The following is a 25,261-nucleotide window of genomic DNA, read 5'->3' as shown; positions in this document are numbered from 1 at the left end:
GGCAGTGGTGGGCCATCCCCCTCTCCTTAGCAGTATGTCCCCAGTGGTGGGCCATTTTCCACCTGTCGCTGTTTTGCTTCACCTCCGCGTATGCCCCACTAGTCTGGGCCATGGGAGGGCGCCACACCCCCATTGGGGTCTCAGGGTTACAGGCAGGACGAGGCTCTGGGGGGGTGGGGGTTGGTGGTGCTGTGGATTACTTGTTCCCCGGACTGGAGTATTTTAAGTGAGCGTGTTTTCTTAAATAGCTGAACCCTGGGTAGTGCTACGGCCTCATCCCTCCCGGGTTGTGAGTTCGACTCCCCCCTCAGCTGCGTCTTTGTGGGTTTGATTCCCACACTGGCTAGATCTCTTTGGGTTTGAGTCCTGCCTGGGCCATATCTGTGTGGGTTCGATTTCCACTTTGTCTATGTCTGTGTGAGTCAGCTGCATTGGTCAGCGTTTGTGTGAGATCAGTAATTCCCACCTGAGCTGTGTGGGTTCAATTCCCACCTAAGTTGCTTCTGTGTGAGCTCCGCTCAGTTTTCTCTACAGTTCAAAAACACACTTAGGAGAACCGGTGTCCTTCAGTCATAAGGCAGGAATAAACCTCCCCGGTGATGGCTGACATTTCATCCAGGGTGTCCCCATAAGTGTGTGAATGTGTGTGGCGTCCCGCACATCCCCGGTGATGGCTGACATTTCATCCAGGGTGTCCCCATAAGTGTGTGAATGTGTGTGGCGTCCCGCACATCCCCGGTGATGGCTGACATTTCATCCAGGGTGTCCCCATAAGTGTGTGAATGTGTGTGGCGTCCCGCACATCCCCGGTGATGGCTGACATTTCATCCAGGGTGTCCCCATAAGTGTGTGAATGTGTGTGGCGTCCCGCACATCCCCGGTGATGGCTGACATTTCATCCAGGGTGTCCCCATAAGTGTGTGAATGTGTGTGGCGTCCCGCACATCCCCGGTGATGGCTGACATTTCATCCAGGGTGTCCCCATAAGTGTGTGAATGTGTGTGGCGTCCCGCACATCCCCGGTGATGGCTGACATTTCATCCAGGGTGTCCCCTGCTGTCTAAGCTTTTTACTTACCCAGATTATGAGGTTAACATTTACTTCCAGTCTTGATTCCCATTGCTAACAGCGGAGTTATTGAAAGGACTCACTGACCTCCCTTTAGCCAGAGATATGTGGTGCTGCTTCGGCAATAAGTGGGAACAGAAGATAGATGCCTGCATGGCTATTTCAGTGCACCAGCTCCTATATGGCTGAAGGGTCCATCTCTGTCATCTCCTTTTCTGCTCTTCAGACAAAGGGACAGAGACCGGGGACAGAATGTCCACTGTGTGACAGTCAAGGCCAAAGAGGCAACAGAAGGGACAGTTGTGATCAGAAGTCACTTCTGTGTACGTCTCGTGCTTGTATTTACTGTTACCTCTGAGTTAGTTTAATGGGATGGCGCCTCTGTGGTCTGGAGGGGAACACAGTTCCATCTTTAGTACCTCGCTGAGGTTTATTCCTGCCTGGTTTATATGCAGGCTTTGCTGCTGAGTGACCCTGGCTGTGTACAGTAACCTCCCTGACTGTAACTGTAATCTACTTAAACTCATGCCAATAATAATGATTCAGCCACTGCTTCGTAAGCAGACCGTCCTTTTGCGAGTTCGCTCACAGTGATGACAGTTCCGGCATACGTGGAGGCTTCGTCGTCACTCACCATCTGAAATCTACACTTACCTGCAATCTGCCGCCATCGCATAGCTCTGCTTGGGCCAACGGGCACACGGTTTCCCACCCTCTCATTCCCCACATCATTCCGGTGTCATTTTCTCGTTTGGGAACCGGAAAGGAAGCTTTCCTCTCACGCGTTTTTAATTGCTGCAGCGTCTGTCACGCGACTCACTGCCGGCCTGCGGATGAGGCTCCCGGAAGCCTGTAATCTTACTGAGTGTTGACAGAAAAGTGGGAGAAAATGTGTGTGAGTCAGTGCTGTTGATGTCATCCATTCATTTCGGTCTGGGCGCCTTTAAGTGCCTTACAGTCAGCACCACAGACATATCCCCTCTTTACCCGGAACATCCAGTGCTAACAGATTGGGATCGATCTGAATAATCCGTTGTCATTAATTAGCCCTGAGGTGCGAGAATTAAATCAAATCCACACATGCAGCTATGGCTGGGTGGTCAGAGAGCTCAGGGAGGGTAGGCCAGGCCTAGGGCTGCTGGTTCGAGCCTGGTTCCTTCTCTAAGCCAGGTCTGCAGGCCCCATCCCACTCTAAGCCAGGTCTGCATGCCCCCTCCCCCTCTAAGCCAGGTCTGCAGGCCCCCTCCCCCTCTAAGCCAGGTCTGCAGGCCCCCTCCCCCTCTAAGCCAGGTCTGCAGGCCCCCTCCCCCTCTAAACCGGGTCTGCAGGCCCCCTCCCCCTTTAAACCAGGTCTGCAGGCCCCCTCCCCCTCTAAGCCAGGTCTGCAGGTCCCCTCCCCCTCTAAACCGGGTTTGCAGCCTCCCTCCCTCTCTAAGCCAGGTCTGCAGGCCCCCCCCGTCTAAGCCAGGTCTGCAGGCCCCCTCCCCCTCTAAGCCAGGTCTGCAGGCCCCCTCCCCCTCTAAACCGGGTCTGCAGGCCCCCTCCCCCTTTAAACCAGGTCTGCAGGCCCCCTCCCCCTCTAAGCCAGGTCTGCAGGTCCCCTCCCCCTCTAAACCGGGTTTGCAGCCTCCCTCCCTCTCTAAGCCAGGTCTGCAGGCCCCCCCCGTCTAAGCCAGGTCTGCAGGCCCCCTCCCCCTCTAAGCCAGGTCTGCAGGCCCCCTCCCCCTCTAAACCGGGTCTGCAGGCCCCCTCCCCCTTTAAACCAGGTCTGCAGGCCCCCTCCCCCTCTAAGCCAGGTCTGCAGGCCCCATCCCCCTCTAAGCCAGGTCTGCATGCCCCCTCCCCCTCTAAGCCAGGTCTGCAGGCCCCCTCCCCCTCTAAACCGGGTCTGCAGGCCCCCTCCCCCTCTAAGCCAGGTCTGCAGGCCCCCTCCCCCTCTAAACCGGGTCTGCAGGCCCCCTCCCCCTTTAAACCAGGTCTGCAGGCCCCCTCCCCCTTTAAACCAGGTCTGCAGGCCCCCTCCCCCTCTAAGCCAGGTCTGCAGGCCCCATCCCCCTCTAAGCCAGGTCTGCATGCCCCCTCCCCCTCTAAGCCAGGTCTGCAGGCCCCCTCCCCCTCTAAACCGGGTCTGCAGGCCCCCTCCCCCTTTAAACCAGGTCTGCAGGCCCCCTCCCCCTCTAAGCCAGGTCTGCAGGTCCCCTCCCCCTCTAAACCGGGTTTGCAGCCTCCCTCCCTCTCTAAGCCAGGTCTGCAGGCCCCCCCCGTCTAAGCCAGGTCTGCAGGCCCCCTCCCCCTCTAAACCGGGTTTGCAGCCTCCCTCCCTCCCCCTCTAAGCCGATTGATGGGGAGCCTTTAGTGTTCCTGTGTGTTTGTAATCTCCATAACCCAGCGATTTATGTGACTCAGCTCATATTAAGCGCAGATTAATAGCTGCCAAATGAGCTGTATGTGTTTGTTGGAAGCTCAGTCTAAGTTCACTTATGCCTAGTCAACTGCCTGACAGCCGTATGCTTGCATTGTGCTATTTTCCTCACTTGTGCATTGCTTTAGTCTGCTGAAAGACACTGGGGCCACCCTAGCGATCCAGCAGACCCTCGCTGCTGTGACCCAGTCATGTGACTAACCTGTACACATCACCGGCCTTCAGCTGCGGGCTGTGTGTTTCTGGTTGGATGCTGAAGCAGGGAAGCCATTTGTTTTATTTCTTCAGGCTCATATTTATGGCTCCTTGCTGCTGCTCACAGAGGCCCTTGACCGTTTGTGTTTCACCGCACAATTTCTTTGGGGGCCCCTGGCTGACATAGAAGTACAATTTCTTTGGGGGCCCCTGGCTGACATAGAAGTACAATTTCTTTGGGGGCCCCTGGCTGATATAGAAGTACAATTTCTTTGGGGGCCCCTGGCTGACATAGCAGTAAATTTTTTTGGGGCCCCTGGCTGACATAGCAGTACAATTTATTTGGGGGCCCCTGGCTGACATAGCAGTACAATTTCTTTGGGGTCCCCTGGCTGACATAGCAGTACATTTCTTTGGGGGCCCCTGGCTGACATAGCAGTACATTTTTTTGGGGCCCCTGGCTGACATAGCAGTACATTTCTTTGGGGGCCCCTGGCTGACATAGCAGTACATTTTTTTGGGGCCCCTGGCTGACATAGCAGTACATTTCTTTGGGGGCCCCTGGCTGACATAGCAGTACATTTTTTTGGGGCCCCTGGCTGACATAGCAGTACATTTCTTGATTGTGGGTAGCTGCTGTCGGTGAAATTTGCCAATCTGGTGCGGGGAGCTCAGATTTGCAAATATGGAGGCATATTTGTTTTTAGTTTAATTGTTATTGTACATTTTGCCAGATCCTGAAGTTTGCTTGGACCTCGGGCTGCAGCCACTGCATTAATCGGCCCCGTCCTGCAGCTGCTATTCTCCATCAGAGGAGCATTTCAGCCAGTGACTGGAATGCTGGGGGGGTGGGGGCTGGGGGGGGGGGGCGAGGATGCTGCAGAGTTTGGCCCCTGGGAGGACATTTGGGGCACTCTGTCCCCCGACGCCAGAGGACAATTAATTAGGACTCCATTACTTAATTCAGCGAGTGGCTTGACGAGGTGTCATTTAAAGACCACTCTGAGAATAACAAAGCCCTCCTTTCTGCGCAGCCGTGCTTGCCGTCCACTGGGCGGACCTCGCCGGGCGCGTTCTGGTCCAGAAGCTTCTGTTCTAATTGTGGTGTCAGTCTCAGCCCATGGTGTTGCCGGGCGGCCAGTCTCTTTAGCGGAAGGGGAGCCGTCCAAAAAAATGGCTTGAATGTTACTGACAGTGCCCCCTGTGGACATAGAGGGCTGCTGCATTACTTAATGAGAGAGAAATTTCAGCCTTTGATAGCAAAGTTTGCTGTCAGAAAAAATGACTGTTAGCAGCACAGCTCTGAACACACACGTCTGTAATAATGAGCGAATCTGCCAGTCCGCAGTGCCTTTAATCCAGCAGATTAGCCACTTCACAGGGAAGTTTGGGCACCTCCTTGTGGCATACGGGATTCTCCATGACATGGAGCTGGATGGCTGAGGTGCTCAGGCAAGTGAACGTGCCACAGGGCGGCAGTTAGTCCGTGAGCTCCGACCCAGGAAGGCGGGTTGAGGCATGCGGGTCACGGCAGGTGGGTGCTGTTTGGTTCTGGGGCTGTATCTGTGCTGATGAGAGTGTAGAAGTGGAGACTGAATAAGGGGGTTATTGCAGGGTCTTCCTGTGGGGGGGTCACCCACGACCCCTATATTCGCTGGGTGTGTGAGAGCAAGTGTGTGCATGTGTGTGATGTCACACTGAAATAAGCAGCACGTTGCCTTTCGATGACTGGACTCTGGGAATTGTCAGCCATTTATAAGCCAGCTGTATTCCTGCATGCGTTTCTGTGTTGCTCTGGGTTAGACTCTCTAACCCAGAGTGGTGCTGCACAGATGGTAGCTTGGCCCCGCGTTTGTTCATCTTGTTTGTTTTAAATATTTTAATTATTAAATGTTTTTTCATGTAAATTTTCTTTCTGGACCGGAATTGTGTTGTGTTATCAATTAACCAGAGACAGAAACAATTTTGAAACAAAACAGAAGCGTGTCCCCCTGCTCTGTAATTACCGTTCAATCATGCAAATGACCCGGGTTTCCTGGTTACTGCCTGTTCGTCCGTGTAATTGAACAAAGAGGAGCGAGTGGCGTGTTGGAGCACAGGGGCATAGACCTTTCCTGCAGCACTGGAAGCTTCATGTTTTCATGGTCCGAATGTTTGATCTTAATTACTGGTGCACAGCTGATCCGGGGTGGGGGGGGGGGGGGCAACGTGGTAAGTCAGCTCTGCTGTGGCTGCCATCGGCGTTCCTTCACGCCCCATCGGAGAGCGACAGACTGCAGCCAGGCGGTAGATTATGTTAGGGAACTGCTTTTGTTACCGTGTGTGTCGGCCTTCAGAGTGGGAGAGCCGATGCGTGTTTGATTATAGCTCCAGCAAAAGGCTTTTTTTTTCCGGCAGCTTCTCTTCTGTTCACATTGATGGCTTTAGAGCAGAATGGTCCCTTTTCTGCCACATGTTGCGGAAGGTCTGTGGCCCCTTTACCACCCCTTACTGTATTTTTCCTTAAATGAAGCTTTATTTACCACTTATACAGGAATGATTAGTTCTCACCTACCCTTCCTTCTCTCCTTTGAGACTCCCCGGTGAGAGAGAAGTTTGGGGTCTGAGCACTTTTGGTTAAGACCCCTGGACAAGGGCCCTAAAGAGATGTGTCTGCTATGCGAAGCAAGGGATTCAAACCAACAACCTTCCAATCACAGCCACAGATGCCTAACCCACCTGCTATCTGTGCACAACAAACGAACGGAGTGATGCCTCGATTATGAGAATCACATCAGCTACATAGGAGAGAACAAAACAAACAGAGTTCTGCAGCTCTCTGGCGTCCTCCAGCACCTTTCCTCAGATGTCCCTCATCATCCTCAGATGTCCCTGCACCTGACAGGAGTATTCTATCTTCAATATGTGAGATAAAGGTCATGATCAAGACAACAGGGATAATATGAAGTGAAATCAAATCAGGATTGCTTTTTTTGGTCAACAACAAGACCGTATACATGGAACTTGGTGAACATGATTGTGTTCAGTTCAGGGCTGGGCAAATTTATATTGATATTATATGCGCAATAATCACTAGGTTCTTCAGATGATGGGTGAAACATTTGGCCAGACACCAGCTTTTTGTTACTATATGGATGTTTATTTATGCCCACAGCTTGTTAAGCAGATTAGTAGTGCGGCTGAAATATTAATGAGGCATTTTATGACGCCCAAAAGTTAGTAATCAGCATAAATCCGGCATATCCATATGTTTCATAAACTGCAAAAAGTACTGCCACATCGGCGACGTCTTTTTACATTGTTTATTCACAAGATCTCCTCTTTTTAAAAGATGTCGTGGTTGCTGAGCTGCTCTTTTCTTCACCACCACTTACACCAAGCCATAGTATACCAGAACAGCATTATGTGGTGGGCTCTACTATAGTGCATATCGCATTGAAGTATACCAAGCCATAGTATACCAGAACAGCATTATGTGGTGGGCTCTACTATAGTGCATATCGCACTGAAGTATACCAAGCCATAGTATACCAGAACAGCATTATGTGGTGGGCTCTACTATAGTGCATATCGCACTGAATTACACCAACCCATAGTATACCAGAACAGCATTATGTGGTGGGTTCTACTATAGTGCATATCGCACTGAAGTATACCAAGCCATAGTATACCAGAACAGCATTATCGCACCAACCATATACCAAGCCGTAGTGCACGAAAACATTGTTATGTGGTGTGCTCCGCTACAGTACCTATGGCCCTGAAGTATACCAAACCATAGTATACCTGAACAGTACTATGTGGTGTGCTCCTCTAACTGAATTTAATAAACATAGAGATACGCAACTGTATATAGATTACTAACTTTTGGGTGTCACAAAATGCATCTCATTAATATTTTAGGCACACTACTAATCCGCTTACCAGATTGTGGGCGTAAATAAATGTCCATGTAGTACCGAAAAGGTGACATCCAGCCAAATGAAGCCCTGGTGATTATTGCACACATGCGATATAATGTCGATGTGATATCGCCCAGCCCTAGTTCAGCGTAAAAACACGATGATGTCATTTAGTGATTTGTCAAATAGGCAGATGTGCCAAGCTGATATGAGCAGAATTTGGGGGAATCTTCCTGGTGTTGTCATCCAGGTGAGCAGGACACCTCTGGAGGTGCTTTGTAAGGCCTCAGCTTCTGCAAAGTTCCAGGCCCACGTTTGCTACGTGAACATTGTTAGGCAGTAGGTTCGATCCACTATGGGAGGCATTTATGTGAAACCTCATAGCAGATCCCCAGGGTGGCCAACTTTGGTCAGCTGACTGGCATGAGATTTTCAATTCAAGACAAGTCTGCATGCACAAGCACGCATATTTATATGATCTTAACAGTTTTATTACCTTGCAAATAGTCTGTAGGGTTTGCAAACTACCACAACGCTTTTGATGTAGCTAATTTTAGGTTTATAATGGAAGATTTCTTGCGTGAGTGTGAATCTGAAAGTGTGTGTATAATGCCGGAAGCATGAGAGTTGGCGACCCTGTTTCTCTTTCTTACCCTGTTTGTTTGACTAAAGGTGGAGCTGAGTTCAGTGTCTCTTTCGGAAGTAGCAGCATGATCACGTGCCCAAACCCAGATCTGAAGCTGTCACATCAAACGTCCTTCCCCCAACCCGACCACTGCCAGAAGATTCCGCTGACAAGCAAATCTATGAGCGCTCTAAGCAGTGCCAAGTGAAGCTGATTAAATCCGAATGATCGCCTTGAATCCCCCACTGGTGCCAAACCGTCCAATTAGCCATGCTGGTCTCAGTGGCACCTCTGCTTTACGGAGGCTTCGCAATTCATGTTTTTGGCTCTCTGCAGCTGTGCCGGTGTGCAGACATGTAGGGAATTTATCAAGAAACAATTCTGCTCTTTTAAAGTGTGGCAGCTGGTTCGCAATTAGCTGGGCACTCTAATAGGACGAAAGCATTTGTGGGCTCCCCTAGAGAACATTTCAGCCACATATTTACATTATTGGCATTGTCTGGAGCAGCATGGAGAAGCTCTCCCTTAGTGTTCATTAGTGTTGTAGTCAAGACCGCCTAAACCGAGACCAAGACATTGCCGAGACCGGAGGGTATCAAGACCAAGACACTGCCGAGACTTGAGGGTACCAAGACCAAGACCAAGTCCAAGACCAAGACCAAGACACACTAAGGCGAGACCAAGACCAAGACCGAAAACAGACTAGGGCTAGAATCGACATCACATTACCCAGATCAACTGTAGAGAAAAAAGGCATTGCTGTAAAGTGTCATTACTCGTTAAATCAAATTCATGTTATCTTTTCAATTATATTGTCCGTATGTCCATATGTCTCTCATTTAAAATCTCCCAGATTTGTCATAGTTACGAGACCTGATGGAAAATAATATTCTCAGCAATCCTCTCCTATAACCATTTTATCAGACCTCGTAAAGGGAAAGAGATGGGATGTACCAGAAAGATGTTCATATTAAGTCTCTTATACCAGGGACAGAGGCCTCGGGTAAGCTATGAATACAGCTATGTAATGATCCTTTGCTTTGAATTGAAGAGAATGAGCCTCCAGATTGACTTGCACCTCCAAGACCATGCTTTCTAATCAATGTAAAATACCTAATTTATTTGAATTATAACTATGCTATAGACTTCGCGGACATTTTCGGACATTTTTTTGCCGATGTATGATACGATGTGTATGATGTTTGTGGACTGTGAAGCACTGGCAGTGTCCGTGGAGAAAATGTATAAAATGTAACGTTTTTGAAATTGATGCATCTGACTGGTTGCATTTGAATTGAGGCGCGTAATAAATAATGATACTGTTCTGTGAGGATGTGCAGTTTTCTCTTTTTTTCCCCATCCCATCGAGACCACTATGTCCGAGACCAAGACAAGACCGAGACCAAATAGAGTCGAGACCAAGACAAGACCGAGACCAAATAGAGTCGAGACCAAGACAAGACCGAGACCACAAAAAATTGGTCTCGAGACCGGTCTCGAGACCAAGACCGGTCTCGAGAACTACAACACTAGTGTTCATCAAGAGAGCAGCAGAGACCTCTGCGTGTATTCGCCAAACCTTAATGGGATCTAGTCTGAGAAAGTGAGAAATGGAGTGAATTCTCGCTCTGACAGCTTTTGAAGCAGGATTTAAAGCTGGATTTAGAACGTGGATCGGGGACCAGAATATGCATTTAAAGAATGACATTGTGGTGTCAACGTGGACAGTGTCAGAGCTGTTCTCTCAAAAAACAGATTGTGATGTTTTTGTAAATTAATAAATGATAAAAGAAAGCCAAGGAATGGGGAATAGATTATAGGGTATAGATATTCTGCATTTGACCTACAGGCATATTCAACGGCTGCTGTTTTGGCTGCGGTGTGAGCGGTTACAGGATTTGGGTGTCGGTGAGTGTCCGGCTGCTGTTTTGGCTGCGGTGAGAGGGGTTACAGGATTTGGGTGTCGGTGAGTGTCCGGCTGCTGTTTTGGCTGCGGTGAGAGCGGTTACAGGATTTGGGTGTCGGTGAGTGTCCGGCTGCTGTTTTGGCTGCGGTGAGAGGGGTTACAGGATTTGGGTGTCGGTGAGTGTCCGGCTGCTGTTTTGGCTGCGGTGAGAGCGGTTACAGGATTTGGGTGTCGGTGAGTGTCCGGCTGCTGTTTTGGCTGCGGTGAGAGCGGTTACAGGATTTGGGTGTCGGTGAGTGTCCGGCTGCTGTTTTGGCTGCGGTGAGAGGGGTTACAGGATTTGGGTGTCGGTGAGTGTCCCGCTGCAGTTTTGGCTGCGGTGAGAGCGGTTACAGGATTAGGGTGTCAGTGAGTGTCCCGCTGTAGTTTTGGCCGCGGTGAGAGGGGTTACAGGATTTGGGTGTCAGTGAGTGTCCGGCTGCTGTTTTGGCCGCGGTGAGAGGGATTACAGGATTTGGGTGTCAGTGAGTGTCCCACTGCAGTTTTGGCCACGGTGAGAGGGGTTACAGGATTTGGGTGTCCGTGAGTGTCCGGCTGCTGTTTTGGCTGCGGTGAGAGCGGTTACAGGATTTGGGTGTCGGTGAGTGTCCGGCTGCTGTTTTGGCTGCGGTGAGAGGGGTTACAGGATTTGGGTGTCGGTGAGTGTCCGGCTGCTGTTTTGGCTGCGGTGAGAGGGGTTACAGGATTTGGGTGTCGGTGAGTGTCCGGCTGCTGTTTTGGCTGCGGTGAGAGGGGTTACAGGATTTGGGTGTCGGTGAGTGTCCGGCTGCTGTTTTGGCTGCGGTGAGAGCGGTTACAGGATTTGGGTGTCTGTGAGTGTCCGGCTGCTGTTTTGGCTGCGGTGAGAGCGGTTACAGGATTTGGGTGTCGGTGAGTGTCCGGCTGCTGTTTTGGCTGCGGTGTGAGCGGTTACAGGATTTGGGTGTCGGTGAGTGTCCGGCTGCTGTTTTGACTGCGGTGTGAGCGGTTACAGGATTTGGGTGTCCGTGAGTGTCCGGCTGCTGTTTTGACTGCGGTGTGAGCGGTTACAGGATTTGGGTGTCCGTGAGTGTCCGGCTGCTGTTTTGGCTGCGGTGTGAGCGGTTACAGGATTTGGGTGTCGGTGAGTGTCCGGCTGCTGTTTTGGCTGCGGTGAGAGGGGTTACAGGATTTGGGTATCGGTGAGTGTCCAGCTGCTGTTTTGGCTGCGGTGAGAGCGGTTACAGGATTTGGGTGTCGGTGAGTGTCCGGCTGCTGTTTTGGCTGCGGTGAGAGCGGTTACAGGATTTGGGTGTCGGTGAGTGTCCGGCTGCTGTTTTGGCTGCGGTGAGAGCGGTTACAGGATTTGGGTGTCGGTGAGTGTCCGGCTGCTGTTTTGGCTGCGGTGAGAACGGCTGGGGTGCTTTTAAGTGCCTCTTGGTTCCCCCATGACCTCTGTTCTTCTTCCTCTGTGGATTCCTTGCTTTCTGTTCATACACTGGATACACGTTGTATATACCACTGGAGAAACTCTGTATATACCACTGGGTACATTCTGTTTATACCACTGGGCACACTGTTTTTCTTCACGGTCCTTGCCTCCCCCCACAAAAAGTGGGGTCATACAGGTGCTCTGCATGTGACTGGCACAGGGAAAAATTGGCATTTAATGAAGTCAGACGGCTGGGCGCGATGGTTAAAGCTGTGGTCCTTTGCCGGCCCTGTGACCTAAGCACTCAGCTGTTTGCAAATGACCGCTGCTCTTTGATGATTGCCGGGTGATGAAGGTGATCACACATCTCAAGCTGAGGTGCCTGCAGAGATGATCCATTACAGCCGTGGGGCTTCTTCACCTGGAGTGCTGGCTAATTTCCAGCCGAGGTCTCTTCCTCCCTCTCTCCCTCCCTCGTTCCCTCGCTTGCTTGCTGATTATTCCGCCTGCGGAGGCTCCTTAACCCTGCTTTGATTATCCTTTAATGCTTCGTACTCTCCTTGAGGTTCCTCTCCGAGTAGATGCTGGGCTTCTTTTCAGACAGTGCCCCCCTCGCCCCCCGTCCCCCTGCTGATGGATGGTTTGTCGCTGTTTCACAGGCAAGTGCCGTCGCACAGCATTTACCCACTGCTACTGGTTGACACCAAACACTTGTTCTTATGCATAAAGCATAACTTTACTTCTAATTTAGCACAATAAAATGTATAGTGCAGTACAAACAACATCAATACTTACACTTTGTTAATCTTCTTGTCGGATCCAGTAAAACTTAGTCAGGGGGTAGTGAACACTGTTAATTAAAAATGTCCGTGGCACTGACCTGTCAGTCAAAAACCTATTAGCCAATGGGGACGCGTCCCTGAAGAAACCCGCCCATGCGAGAAGTTTGTGTCAGAATTCTAAACAAAAAGTCAGGGAGTGCAAGCGAGAAAGTGGGCAGGAAAACATTATCAAAAGACCAATCGTGTTTGCAAGTTATAAATTTTACTTTTGAGATGACATTTCTTTTGCTTAGTGTTAGCAGTTAGATTTTTTTCTTCTCAAAGCCTTGTTTTTGCTTGATGTCAAAAAAGTTTTGCTTGATAATATTGGCACAAATCTGATTCCATAGAAGTTCAGTCAGGCCTGTCATGAAGTTTGTGAAAGGGTCAGACGTTGGTGTACTGTGATCACGATGAGTTGGCCTGAGCTGGCAAGTGTGGAGGTTCCTGGGCAGGATGGCACACATACACACACACACACACAAACACACACACACACACACACACACACACAAACATACACACACATACACACACACACACACACACACATACACACACACACACAAACACACACACACACTCACACACACACACACACACACATACACACACAAACACACACACACATACACACACACACACACACACACACACACACACACAGCAGCCAATCATCTCTGCATGTGGGAATGTTCACCTCTTTCATCTCGGAAATAGTGCAATCTGAAGGAAGAGTCATCTTAAATTTCTCTATTTCTCTCTGCAGGCTCATCCTGGGATTTCACAGTCCGTATCGAGAAAATACTTATGCCCCAACATGCACACTTCAATCAGACGCTGCTCAGAAAAGAGACTAAATAAACCAAAGCCAAGTAAACGATGAAATAATAAAGAGAGTAGATCGCAGTGGGAGCAGAGGGTGTCTCTCTGCACTTGCTGCAGTTCTCCTTCCTGCTGTGGTCCAGCCTTCATCTCAGAGTGATGGACATGTGACTCCCACGTGTGACGAGGGGCACGGCTGGCTTGACGTGAAGCCGACCGGCCCTCAGACCTGTGCAGCCTACAGTCCTGACCCGGGAAGAGTGGGGCTTCCCTTGTGACTAGGGACTCCCATAAAGAGCGCCCCCCATAGGTCAATCAGTGACTTTCAACAGGCAGTTGTTTTACTTGCTGGAAGCCATATTGTTTTGAGAGAAGCAAGTCCAGCAAGGATGCAGCTTGGTTCAGAGCAGAGTTACTCATAGTATTATCCTCAGGCTTAGTGCTCTGCGAGGGTTATGGTTAGGTCTAGTGCTCTGTCAGGCTTAGGGTTAGTACTCTATTAGGGTTAGGGTTAGGCTTAGTGCTCTGTCAGGGTTAGGGTTAGTACTCTATTAGGGTTAGGCTTAGTGCTCTGCGAGGGTTAGGGTTAGGTTTAGTGCTCTGTCAGGGTTAGGGTTAGTACTCTATTAGGGTTAGGCTTAGTGCTCTGCGAGGGTTTGAGTTAGTACTCTATTAGGGTTAGGGTTAGGCTTAGTGCTCTGCAAGGGTTAGGGTTAGGTTTAGTGCTCTGTCAGGGTTAGGGTTAGTACTTTATTAGGGTTAGGCTTAGTGCACACATCCATGTGGGGTTGTGGGAACTCACTTCTGTCTCTGTCCTCTTGCAGCAGTGGAGGGCCGGCTGCTTCCTGACGGTCTGGCCAGGCTCGCCTCCACGCCCATGTACCTACCTGTGAACTTTCAACTCCTGAATGCTGAGGCCGCTTTCTTCCTCAGGGAAGCCAACCAGGACATCATGCGTAACTCCAGCCTGCGTGTGCGGACCGAGCCCTTCTTTGTGTACCGGGCCAGGCGGCCCCCCTCAGTCAGCGCCACCTATGGGCCGCTGTTGGTGGAGCAGGCTGTGCCTCCGGAGCTCTTGCAGGCCCCGGGGATCCCTCCCAGCCCCTTCTCCTCCTCTGCTGCCACCACCTTCCCCTTTAACTGGAAGGTGAAGGCGGTTCTGGTGCGCGACTGGGTTGTGGCAAGCCGACCCAAGGTGCAGACGCTGTTCCACGTGACGGGTCGGGACTGGGATGACTACACCACAGCAGACCAGCTGCCCTGTGTCACAGTCTTCGCCTTCCACGAGACTCAGGAGGTCCGGGCCTCTTGCCGCCTGCGGGGGGCGCTGGCTCTCTGTGTGGCTGAACTGGAGCCACTGGCCAGCTGGTTTGACCCACCAAGTGTGGTCCCTGGGCGGCAGAGGGCCGCCCAGACTGAAGGCACCCCTGTAGAGTTGTACTACGTGGTCTGTCCCGCAGAGAGCGAGGATTGCGGGCGGGAGGACGATGCCCAGCGAGGGGGGGCGGGTGGAGAGCGGGCGGCTCATGGCTCGGCGCCACTGCTGAGGATCGGTAGCGTGAGGCTGTTCCAGAGTACTGCCACCCTCCCCCACAGCGATGTCCGCATGGATGACAACTTCATGGTGCAGATGCCGCCCCAGCCTGTCCGCCGGAAGGGGACCATCAGTGCCTTTGTAGGCACCTCCAGCTCCTCCCTGGTAGAGATGTTCACGCTGAGGTGAGCAGCTTTCATCACAGGAGGCTTTACTGTGATCTGCAGCTCTCATCACAGGAGGCTTTACTGTGATTTGCAGCTCTCATCACAGGAGGCTTTACTGTGATCTGCAGCTCTCATCACAGGAGACTTTACTGTGATCTGCAGCTCTCATCACAGGAGGCTTTACTGTGATCTGCAGAAAGTGAAGAAACAGCCATGGGGGCATGGTGGGGGGGACTGGGGTGATCCTGGGGACACCCCCCACTGATCTTGGGGACCCCCCCACCACCCACTGAACTGTAGCCCCACCTCAGTGATCTATTCTCCTTTTCACATTCTGTTTGTCTCAGTTTTTAATGAAAGTTTATGGTCAGTGACATTTCATCTGTAGAGAATCAGTTTGTATATAGGTGAATATTTGTGTGGAATAGACTGTGTATGCTTGTGTGTACTGGGGCAGACTGTGTGTGTCAGACAGACTGTATATTGGGTAGGACATGTGTACGAGTGGACTATGTGTGTTGGGGACATGTAGATGTGTGTTTTATGTTGGATTGACCATGTGTGAGCCTGTGGGATTCCGGCTGTGTGTGTTTGTGGCTCTGTTTGTTTGTATATATTTAAGTCAGGGGTGTGTTTGTGGCTCTGTTTGTTTGTATATATTTAAGTCAGGTGTGTGTTTGTGGCTCTGTTTGTTTGTATATATTTAAGTCAGGGGTGTGTTTGTGGCTCTGTTTGTTTGTATATATTTAAGTCAGGGGTGTGTTTGTGGCTCTGTTTGTTTGTATATATTTAAGTCAGGTGTGTGTTTTCATCTGAGTGTCGGGTGTGTGTTTTTGTCTGAGTGTCGGGTGTGTGTTTTTGTCTGAGTGTCACGTGTGTGTTTTCGTCTGACTACCGGGGGTGTATTTTCGTCTGAGTGTCAGGTGTGTGTTTTCGTCTAACTACCGGGGGTGTGTTTTCGTCTGAGTGTCAGGTGTGTGTTTTTGTCTTAGTACCGGGTGTGTTTTCGTCTGATTGTCAGGTGTATGTTTTAGTCTGTCAGGTGTGTGTTTTTGTCTTAGTACCGGGTGTGTTTTCGTCTGTCAGGTGTGTGTTTTTGTCTTAGTACCGGGTGTGTTTTCGTCTGAGTTTCAGGTGTGTGTTTTATCTGAGTGTCAGGTGTGTGTTTTCATCTGAGCGCTGGGTCTGTGTGGCTTATATAGTGTATGTTTCTGTGTGGGTTGGAGTTGCCTGTTTCTGGATTAGTCTAATTTTGACACATTTTAATGTGATTCTCATTAAAAGCTTGGGGTCTCTCTCTCCCTCTGTGTTTCACTCTCTACAGGCAAAACGTAAAAAGGCCATTTCAGGAAAGCCATTGTAAATAAAAGCAAGTAAAGACTATAGGAATAATCCCAATAAAAACCAAATGAGCCATGTAATTAATTAACACCAGCCAAATGTCACTAGTCATTCCCTGTAACGAACAGCAAACGATCTCTGTAATTCAGTGTCCTTTACGGCTGGCGCTTCGAGACCTTGGAGAGGTTCGGCACCCACTTTGTGGGGCTTTGGGACTCAGAAAGTGCTGATTCTCACTGTATAATGACCCACGTCCACATTGCAATCAACACAATCAAACTTTCTTATATTAAAATCATTTACACGAGTTATGATGCAATTCTGAAAGCATAATGCATAATGCGACATAAACCTGCTGGAGTGCTACGTCGGACCTGCCGACGGATCTGCGCTGTGCTTGTTTACGCTGGCAAACATGGGCAGTCCTAAAGATTGCTGGGTGAAAAAGACAATCAGAATATGCTGTGAATTTTGACCCCATGTCGTATTTTCTACATTATTTCGCTGTGGTTCATCCAGGCACTACATGGCAGGAAGAATGCAGTGCACTTAGCTAAGTCTTCACATGGTAGCGGCGACAGCGGACTTATTACAGTTTTTTCCAATCATTTTAACGCGTGTCTCAATACCATGTCCACTTTTTCAAAACACTTAACACATGCACCATACCATTGGACCATGCGAGCTAAACTATGTATACGTTTGCATTGCTTTGACACAATATGCATTCAATCACCACTTCCCCCAAATTTCATGAATACTTCTCTCAGTCAGTGTTCGCCACCAGCAAAACTTTGTACAACTACAGCCGATTTTTCAGACGTTTAGATAATCTGTTCAAAACAGTTAACTTTCAGGTCAAAACCTAATGAAATTTAGAGCACTGTCAATTGAAACATGCTGCATTTTGACAGACAAAGGACACTATGCACTTGCACTAACACAAATAATTGTGCTTTTAGCAGAAATTTCCTAATTTTGTTTTTGTTTGCTGCTTCGTTACCATCTACATCATCTATACGAATGAGGCCATGGAGTGTCCCTTTCCTTTTTGCAAGGCAACACAATGTAATCTGTGCAAAAACAGTGGGTATGGCAATACATATATTACAGTACAACATTTACATGTATTTATTTAGCAGGCACTTTTATCCAAAGCGACTTACAGTGAAGTACTATATCTACAGAGACAGTCCCATTGAGCAAGTTGGGGTCAAGGGCCTTGCTCAGGGGCACAATGATGGCACCTCCTGGGAGTGAACTCACAATCTTCTGGGGTTCCTAATGGGAGCCCAGCCAGATCCTTAACTACTAGACCACCACCATCCCTCTAGATCAGAGATCTCCAAGTCCGGTCCTGGAGAGCTACTGTCCAGTAGGTTTTCTATCCTACCTGGCTTCTGATGAGCCACACGTGTTCCTGGTATTTACTTGAGTATAGGTGTGACTCATCAGAAGCCAGGTAGGATAGAAAAACCTACTGGACAGTAGCTCTCCAGGACGGGAGTTGGAGACCCCTGCCCTAGATCACCCCAAGCATTTTACAATGGTTGAAGCTGGAAATCTGAATGAAAACACACACCAGTCTGAAATTTCAGCTAAGAACCTATCTAGGAATTTGTTTGGTTAGTGCCAATTTGCCATAAGGGGCCATCATTGGATTGGCATTTTCTGCTAGGAATGAAATATTTACATACTGCAAAAAAGAAACAGCAACACTTACATGATTTCTAATGAAATATATTGCAGCATTTCAGAATTGGTTGGTATTACAATTTTCACATGCAAAAGTAGTTCTTGTTTATTTTATTTTTACAATGCAACATGACAGTAATTTGTGCCAAACTGGAGGATACAGCCACACTTTATATATGTAATTTGCAATGCTGAAAGTTGTTAGTGTTTTTTAGCCCAATGAACATTGAGTGCCCCAGTAGTGTTGTTGGCTGACAGCATTTGTCATGGTTATGGCAGCATGAGTCACTTTTGGGTGAATTGTGAAATGTTTTGGTGGTTGTAGGGCATTTTGCACCAAAGGTTAAGTGGTGTGCTCAGTTGTGTATTGGTACAGCCCACTGTGTTAAGTGTTTTGAAAAAGTGGACATGGTATTGAGACAAGTGTGAAAATGATTGGAAAAAACTGTAATTGCATGGTAACTTGGTACTTAAGTGTAAATCGATACTGACTGAAATGTAACTGTAACGCTTGTACAAGTTTCCATTGGAGAGTAAGGAGAACATACTGATATTGTCACCTTATCGATTCATCTGTGCTTCTTCTAACCTCTAATTCAGTACCGAGTCACAGTGAGTCTGGAACCTGGAATTTGACCCAGGCAGCACAGGGCAGGGCACACCCTGGATGGGATGCCAGTCCATCACAGGACACAGGACAGGGGACACCCTGGATGGAATGCCAGTCCATCACAGGGCATAATAAGCCACAGTCAGGAGCCGATGTGTTTGTGTGTGTCTCTGTGTCTGTGTCTATGTGTACTTATGTGTGAGTTTGCATGTGCATGTGTGTGTGTTTGTGTGTGTGTGTGAGAGAGTGTGAGAGAGTGTGCCTTTGTGTGACCTGTGTGTGTGTTTGTGTGTGTGTCTGTGTGTGACCTGTCTGTGCATGTGTGTGTGTTTGTGTGTGTGTGTGTGAGAGAGTGTGAGAGAGTGTGCCTTTGTGTGACCTGTGTGTGTGTTTGTGTGTGTGTCTGTGTGTGACCTGTCTGTGCATGTGTGTGTGTTTGTGTGTGTGTGTGTGTGAGAGAGTGTGCCTTTGTGTGACCTGTGTGTGTGTGTTTGTGTGTGTGTCTGTGTGTGACCTGTCTGTGCATGTGTGTTTGTGTGTATGTCTGTGTGTACCTATGTGTGAGTTTGCATGTGCATGTGTGTGTGTTTGTGTGTCTGTGTGTGTGTGTGAGTGTGAGAGAGTGTGCCTTTGTGTGACCTGTGTGTGTGTCTTTGTGTTTGTGTCTGTGTGTGACCTGTCTGTGTGTGTGTGTTTGTGTGTGTGTGTGTGAGTGTGAGAGAGTGTGCCTTTGTGTGACCTGTGTGTGTGTGTGTGTTTGTGTGTATGTCTGTGTGTACCTATGTGTGAGTTTGCATGTGCATGTGTGCGTGTTTGTGTGTCTGTGTGTGTGTGAGAGTGTGTCTTTGGGTCTGTGTGTGTCTTTGTGTCTGTGTGTGAGTGTGTCTGTGTGTGTGTGACAGAGAGTGTGTCTGTGTAACCTGTGTGTGTGTGTCTTTGTGTTTGTGTGTGACCTGTGTCTGTGTGTGTTTGTGTGTGTGTCTGTGTCTTTGTGTCTGTGTGTCTTTGTGTCTGTGAGCTGTGAACCAGCAGACCCTCGCCGCTATAGACCAGATTGGGGCGCTGAGACCTGGCCAGGCAGCCCCCAGCTGATGAAATAGCATAATGGAAGCATGGGTTATGGGAGGGGGACGGGGGGTCATTAGGTTTTCATAACGGAGTGCTATCAGCCCGCCTGGGCATGTGGGGGGGTTGGCATCCTGAATTTCCCTATTTGCCCACACAGACGCACCCTCTGCTTTCATCTGCTCCATTTCCTGGTTGCCATGGAGACGCCACACCTTGCCACTGCCACTTGCTCCTGCCCATAGTCTCCTCCTCTCCTCCACAAATCATTTATTTATCGACTTATTTCTCCTATAATAAGGTTGACGTGCCTGAGTGGGGGTGCAGCTGGGGGGGGGTGGCTGTGGACAGACTCGTGACGGCGGGGGATAGGGTTACACCCGAGGCAGCCCCCCACATGCCTGGTTCTGTTCATTCATGGTGCAGATTTTCATGGCAATTTTTTGCCTCAGGAGAAATAAATAAATGATACGAGTGATGATTAAGCTGAGATTGTAACTGATGCTCTTTGCACAGAAATGCCATTTTGCTGCAGGTTCAAATTCAGTTGTGCCTGTTGGGGGGCTTAGTGTTGGGTGGCTTAGTGTTGGGGGGCTTAGTGTTGGGGGGCTTAGTAGGTCTGCGGAGCCAGGAGGGTGCTGACTGATGACACGTGACCCTTGATACACTATATGGACAAAAGAATTGGGACACACCTTTTAATTATTGAATTCATGTGTTTCATTCAGACCCATTGCCACAGGTGTATAAAATCAATGACCCAGCCATGCAGTCAGGTTTTCAAACATTTGTAAAGAGTGGGTCGTTCTGACAGGCTCAGTGAATTCAGGAATGGTACTGTCATAGAATGGTACAATTTGCAATTAGTCAGTTTGTGAAATTTCTTCCCTTCTAGATATTCCACGGTCAACTGTAAGTGGTTTTATTATAAAGTGGAAACGTTTAGGAAGAACAGAAACTGAGCCCCAAAGTGCAAGACCGTGTGAAGTAGCAGAGGGTCCTGCAGTGCTGAGGCAAATAGTCACCAGCGCTCTGTTAACCCAGTAACTTCCTCTGGCATTAACCCCAGTACAAAACCATTCGCTAGGAGCTTCATAGAATGGGCTTCCATGGCCGAGCATCTGCATGCAAGCCTCACATCAGCAAGCACAGTGTCAGATGCAGTGGTGTACAGCACGCTGCCACTGGACTCTGGAGCAGTGAAAATGAGTTCTGAGGAGAGACAAATCACACTTCTCTGATGGCAGTCTGATGGATGAGTCTGTGTTTGGCAGATGCCAGGAGAACATTACCTGCCTGACTGCATTGTGCCAACTGTAAAGTTTGGTGGAGGAGGGATAATGGTATGGGGTTCTTTCTCAGGGGTTGGGCGAGGCCCCTTAATTCCAGTGAAGGGAACTCTTAATGCTTCAGCGTACCAATTTTGGACAATTCTATGCTTCCAACTTTGTGGGTACAGTCTGGGGAAGGCTGTTTTCTGTTTGAGCACGACTGTAACCCAGTGCACAAAGCAAGACATGCTTGGTGTGGAAGAACTTGACTGGCCCACACAGAGCCTTGACGTCAACCCCATTGAACACCTTTAGGATGAACTAGAATGGAGATTGTGAGCCAGGCTTTCATATCCAACATCAATACCTGAACCCTCAATTGCTCTTCTGCATGAATGAGCAAAAATTCCCACAGACACAGTCCAAAATCTTGTGGAAATTTTTCCCAGAAGAGTGGCAGCTGTTGTAGCTGCAAATGGGGGACCAACTCCATACTGATGCCCATGGGTTTAGAATGGGACGTCATAAAAGTTCCTGTAAGTGTAATGGCCAGGTGTCCCAATTCTTTTGTCCATATAGTGTATATGACACACGCATGAAATGTGTTTTAAAACTGTACATCAATATATCAGCCACATGGTAATCTGCACTTAGGGCAACCCCCCTTCACGCCGCAGCTAAACAACCATCAGGGTTTGGGGGGGGGGGGAGGCGGGTTCCAATTCACTGCTGCATCTCTCTAATCCCAGGGACATCTGTATTCATCTTTTGGGATGAGATTTGAAGATTAGGCTTCAACTTTGTGATTACAAAATTCAGTAAGTTTTGCCTTTTTACTTTTAATATTCTGAAATACTGGGGATTGATTTAGCACTGTGCAGCGTGTCTGCAGCCTTAAACGAAGCTGTGTGTCTCTCAGGCCCCCAGATCACATTCTCTTATGCAGAGCTGAAAAGGCAGATCCAAGAGCCTTGATCAGTCACTCAGGATTGGCTGCCTCATTCAGCGACTGGCTGCTTTGCTAACATTGAAAATAAACTCACAAACATCAGGTTACATTCTGTCTGCCTAAAGATGAAACTAAACTCACAGACATGAAGTAATGTCACGTTATATTCGGTCTGCATGAACATGAAACTAAACTCGCAGACATGAGGAAATGTCAGGTTACATTCGGTCTGCCTAATTATATGATTGGTCTGGCCTGGAGGTCCAATATGATATGCTTTCACCCCTGTGTATCAGCGTGTAGTAGTGTAGTAGTGTAGTAGTGTATGTAATAGTGTTTTTGTGGTCCAGGTATACATTACCAAATGTTCCCACAATTTGATAAAATCCTGTTATTTTGATGTTGTGAGGACCATTTTTTGCTCCACACAAGGGGAAATTTAGTTTTATAAAAATCTATGACTGCAAAAGTCATGTATTTTGTTTGGTTAGTTATGGTTAAGGTTAGGGCTGGGTAGGGGTTAAGATTGTCATTTTTGGGATGAGGATTTTGCCCATAGAAATGAATGGACGGTCCCCGTAAAAATTTCAGTACAAGTGTGTGTGTGTGTGTGTGTAGTATGTAGTATGTAGACACCTACATAACAGTTGTGTTGACGCTCCAGATGGCTTCTGAGCAAACCCTGGAGTCCTTTCTAGGACCCCTACACGGCGCAGATGTTTAGATGATTATGCTGATTATACTTAGATGGGGATGTAAATGAAACAGTGTGATTATTTAATTTAAATATCCCGCAGCAAATCAAGTTAAAGATCTTCAGCTGCTCTAAAGCCAAGGAACGTTAACTGGAAACTGAAAGTTACAAATATGAAGACCCGCTTCCGTCATTCTTCCGTTATTGATGAGATGTCTTGGGGCATTTTAATCTATTTCAAAGACAAGTTTGACATTGTTTCGAAATACTGTCATGTTTCTGATCAGAGACTGTGTTAGAAGTGTGTATTTCAGTCAAAGATTCACTTTCACTGTGTGGCATTAACTTGCATCTGATGATAAATTGCTGAAACCATAAATATGATGCATATCCTTTGGTCTTAAAAACATTTGTGTCCATAATTTTGGCCTTAAAACCAGAATTACTGCCATGGTAGAATGTATGAGAGTGACGCTGTGCCTTCTCTCCTCACAAGCAATGCAGTCTGCCCCCCCCTCAGTCCCTGGATCTGCTTTGCTTTCAGAAAAACAGCCTCATTTTGTACCTTTTTTTGTCACTGGGGCTGTGCCCTCAAGGGTCTGCCAACTGTACCCTATAGATGTAGGTAATTGTACCTTTTAAGGAACAAAAATGGACTCTGAGGAACATTTGTGTACCATTAATGGTACATTAATGTTGTTTGTACCTTGCGGATGTTCCTCAGAGTCCATTTTGGTACCTTAAAAGGTACAGAATTGTAAGGTACAGCCCCAGTGACAGGCAAAGATACAAACCGCTACCCTTTTATTCTGAGAGTATACGCACTGTGAAACGTTCATGCAGTGCCACTTCGCATAGCTACCTGCAGTTTTAATTAAGCACAATTTATCCTTTCTCTCTCCAAACCAAAAAGCCCAGGTTATAGAGATCTCTATATGCATGAAGACGGTGTAATCATTCACCTATTCATCCACATAATTAGGCCAATCAGAGCAGCCCTGTTCGCTGACCAATAGGCCCATAATAATTTGCTCGCAGGCCAAACATTAGAAATTTCCATTTGATTAGGTTGCTAATGTAACCCCGGAAAGTGCTGAAAAAGAAAGCACCAGCCTAATGTTACCCAGCCGCGCCCCCCCAGCCGCGCCCCCCCCAGCCGCGCCCCCCCAGCCGCGCCCCCCCCAGCCGCGCCCCCCCAGCTGCACCCCCCCCCAGCCACGCCCCCCCAGCTGCGCCCCACCCAGCCACGCCCCTCCCAGCCATTAAGGTGCAGGTTTCGGTCTGCTGGGTAATAGTTCACCCCCTGCAGCTTCGCTTTCACACGTGTGAATCTGTTAGTCCTACCCCACATGCCAATGCAACGCCATCATCAGCCCAGGAGAGAAACTGTGCTGGGATTTTTACTTAAAACACCCCCCTCCCTGATTAAATGGGCTTTAACCGACCCAAAGAGAGGGGGGAAGCTTCGATAGGGTCACTCGGAGCGGGTTTGACCCGTTGAGGCTGACCACTGCACTCCTGCAGTGGTGTCTGGCTCTCAGTCGCACGGTGATGTGTTTTCGTCGTTTGTCAGGATCTTCTGTGGCCCCAGTGCCTCCTACATACTGCAGCCTAAGGCCCGAATCTCAGCCTGCGGGCATGAAGACTCCCCAGAGATTAAGACCCAAATCCTCAGCTAACACCGAGCGTGAGTCCGGATAAGGCAGGGAACGTGAGTCCCAAGGCGATGGCTGAACTGCTGAGCTGGGTGGGGGGGCTGCCACAAGCATGTGAGGAAAAACATGGGAGGTGCGGGAGATGGGGGGGGGGGGGACACTGTCACCTCAAACCTCAGCGCTGGAGGCTTGTTTCTAAACAAAAAATAGTAATAAAAAAAGGGCAGTGGCCTAATGGTTAGGGATGTGCCCTTGGAACTGAAAGTTTGCAGGTTCCAATCCCCGACCAGCAAGGCACCACTGAGGTACCCTGAGCAAGGTACCACCCCCAAGCACTGCTCCCCGGGCGCTGAATTAGCTGCCCCCTGCTATGTTACGATGTCACATATGGGTTAAATGCAGAGAACACATTTTGTTGTTGTGCACTATGTGCTGTGGTGTGTCAACAATGACAATTAATCACTAAATTCTAATTGTTTCTGTCCAGAGACAGGCAGTTCGGTTACCTGCAGTCTCAAGATTGCCTGTACAGTGTGTCTGTGTGCTTGCGATTGGCTGCCGTCCGCATCCCACTCCTGGGAAAAGCTCCAGATCCCCCGTGACCCTGATCAGATGATGGGCTTAGAAGATGAATGAATGAATTTACATGAAGTGGATGGGGCTTCTCATGACAGACATTCAGCAGCACTTGTGATTGGCCAGGTGATCAGCACATCATCCTTCACAGAACTCTTCTTCCACGTGTCTCTGGGCAGAGACAGGGAGCTCCCTCAGCTAGCATGTGGCTGATATGTTCCCACTGGCTGGTTCACCACTCAAGGTGACCTGTTTGGACATGTGAGGGCAGACCTCTGTTGTTCCACTTCATGACGCCATGTGATGATGTGCTGAATTTGATCTGCATTTGGCCAAGACTGAATCTCAAGCTGCCTGAGAAGTCACGTTCATTTCTGGCTAAATGATCTTGCAGTGTAATGTTCTAACATTTAATAGCATTTCCAGATTAAAATCATCATTCATTATACAAGTTTTATTGCATTTTTGGATTTTAATGCAGAATCACTGA

General features: G+C 48.7%; 1 protein-coding gene across 3 annotated transcripts in view; it reads left to right on the top strand.

The window, feature by feature from the left end:
• Nucleotides 1–25,261, top strand: part of LOC111859003 (transmembrane protein 132D-like) — a 62,013-nt gene that overhangs the window by 5,022 nt on the left and 31,730 nt on the right. The window contains exons 1-2 of one of the 3 annotated variants that reach the window (XM_023841283.2): nt 11,216–13,524; nt 14,039–14,933. In XM_023841283.2, coding sequence (XP_023697051.1) covers nt 14,092–14,933 — 842 coding nt within the window. In that variant the 5' untranslated portion in view covers nt 11,216–13,524; nt 14,039–14,091. Of the gene's footprint in view, nt 1–11,215; nt 14,934–25,261 lie in introns of those variants that run through there. The other 2 variants (XM_072713893.1, XM_072713894.1) reach the window with 2 other exon arrangements.

This window comes from Paramormyrops kingsleyae, chromosome 7, assembly GCF_048594095.1.
Source record: "Paramormyrops kingsleyae isolate MSU_618 chromosome 7, PKINGS_0.4, whole genome shotgun sequence".
In the NCBI taxonomy this organism is placed as follows: domain Eukaryota; kingdom Metazoa; phylum Chordata; class Actinopteri; order Osteoglossiformes; family Mormyridae; genus Paramormyrops; species Paramormyrops kingsleyae.
This window is presented reverse-complemented; position numbering and strand designations above follow the sequence as displayed.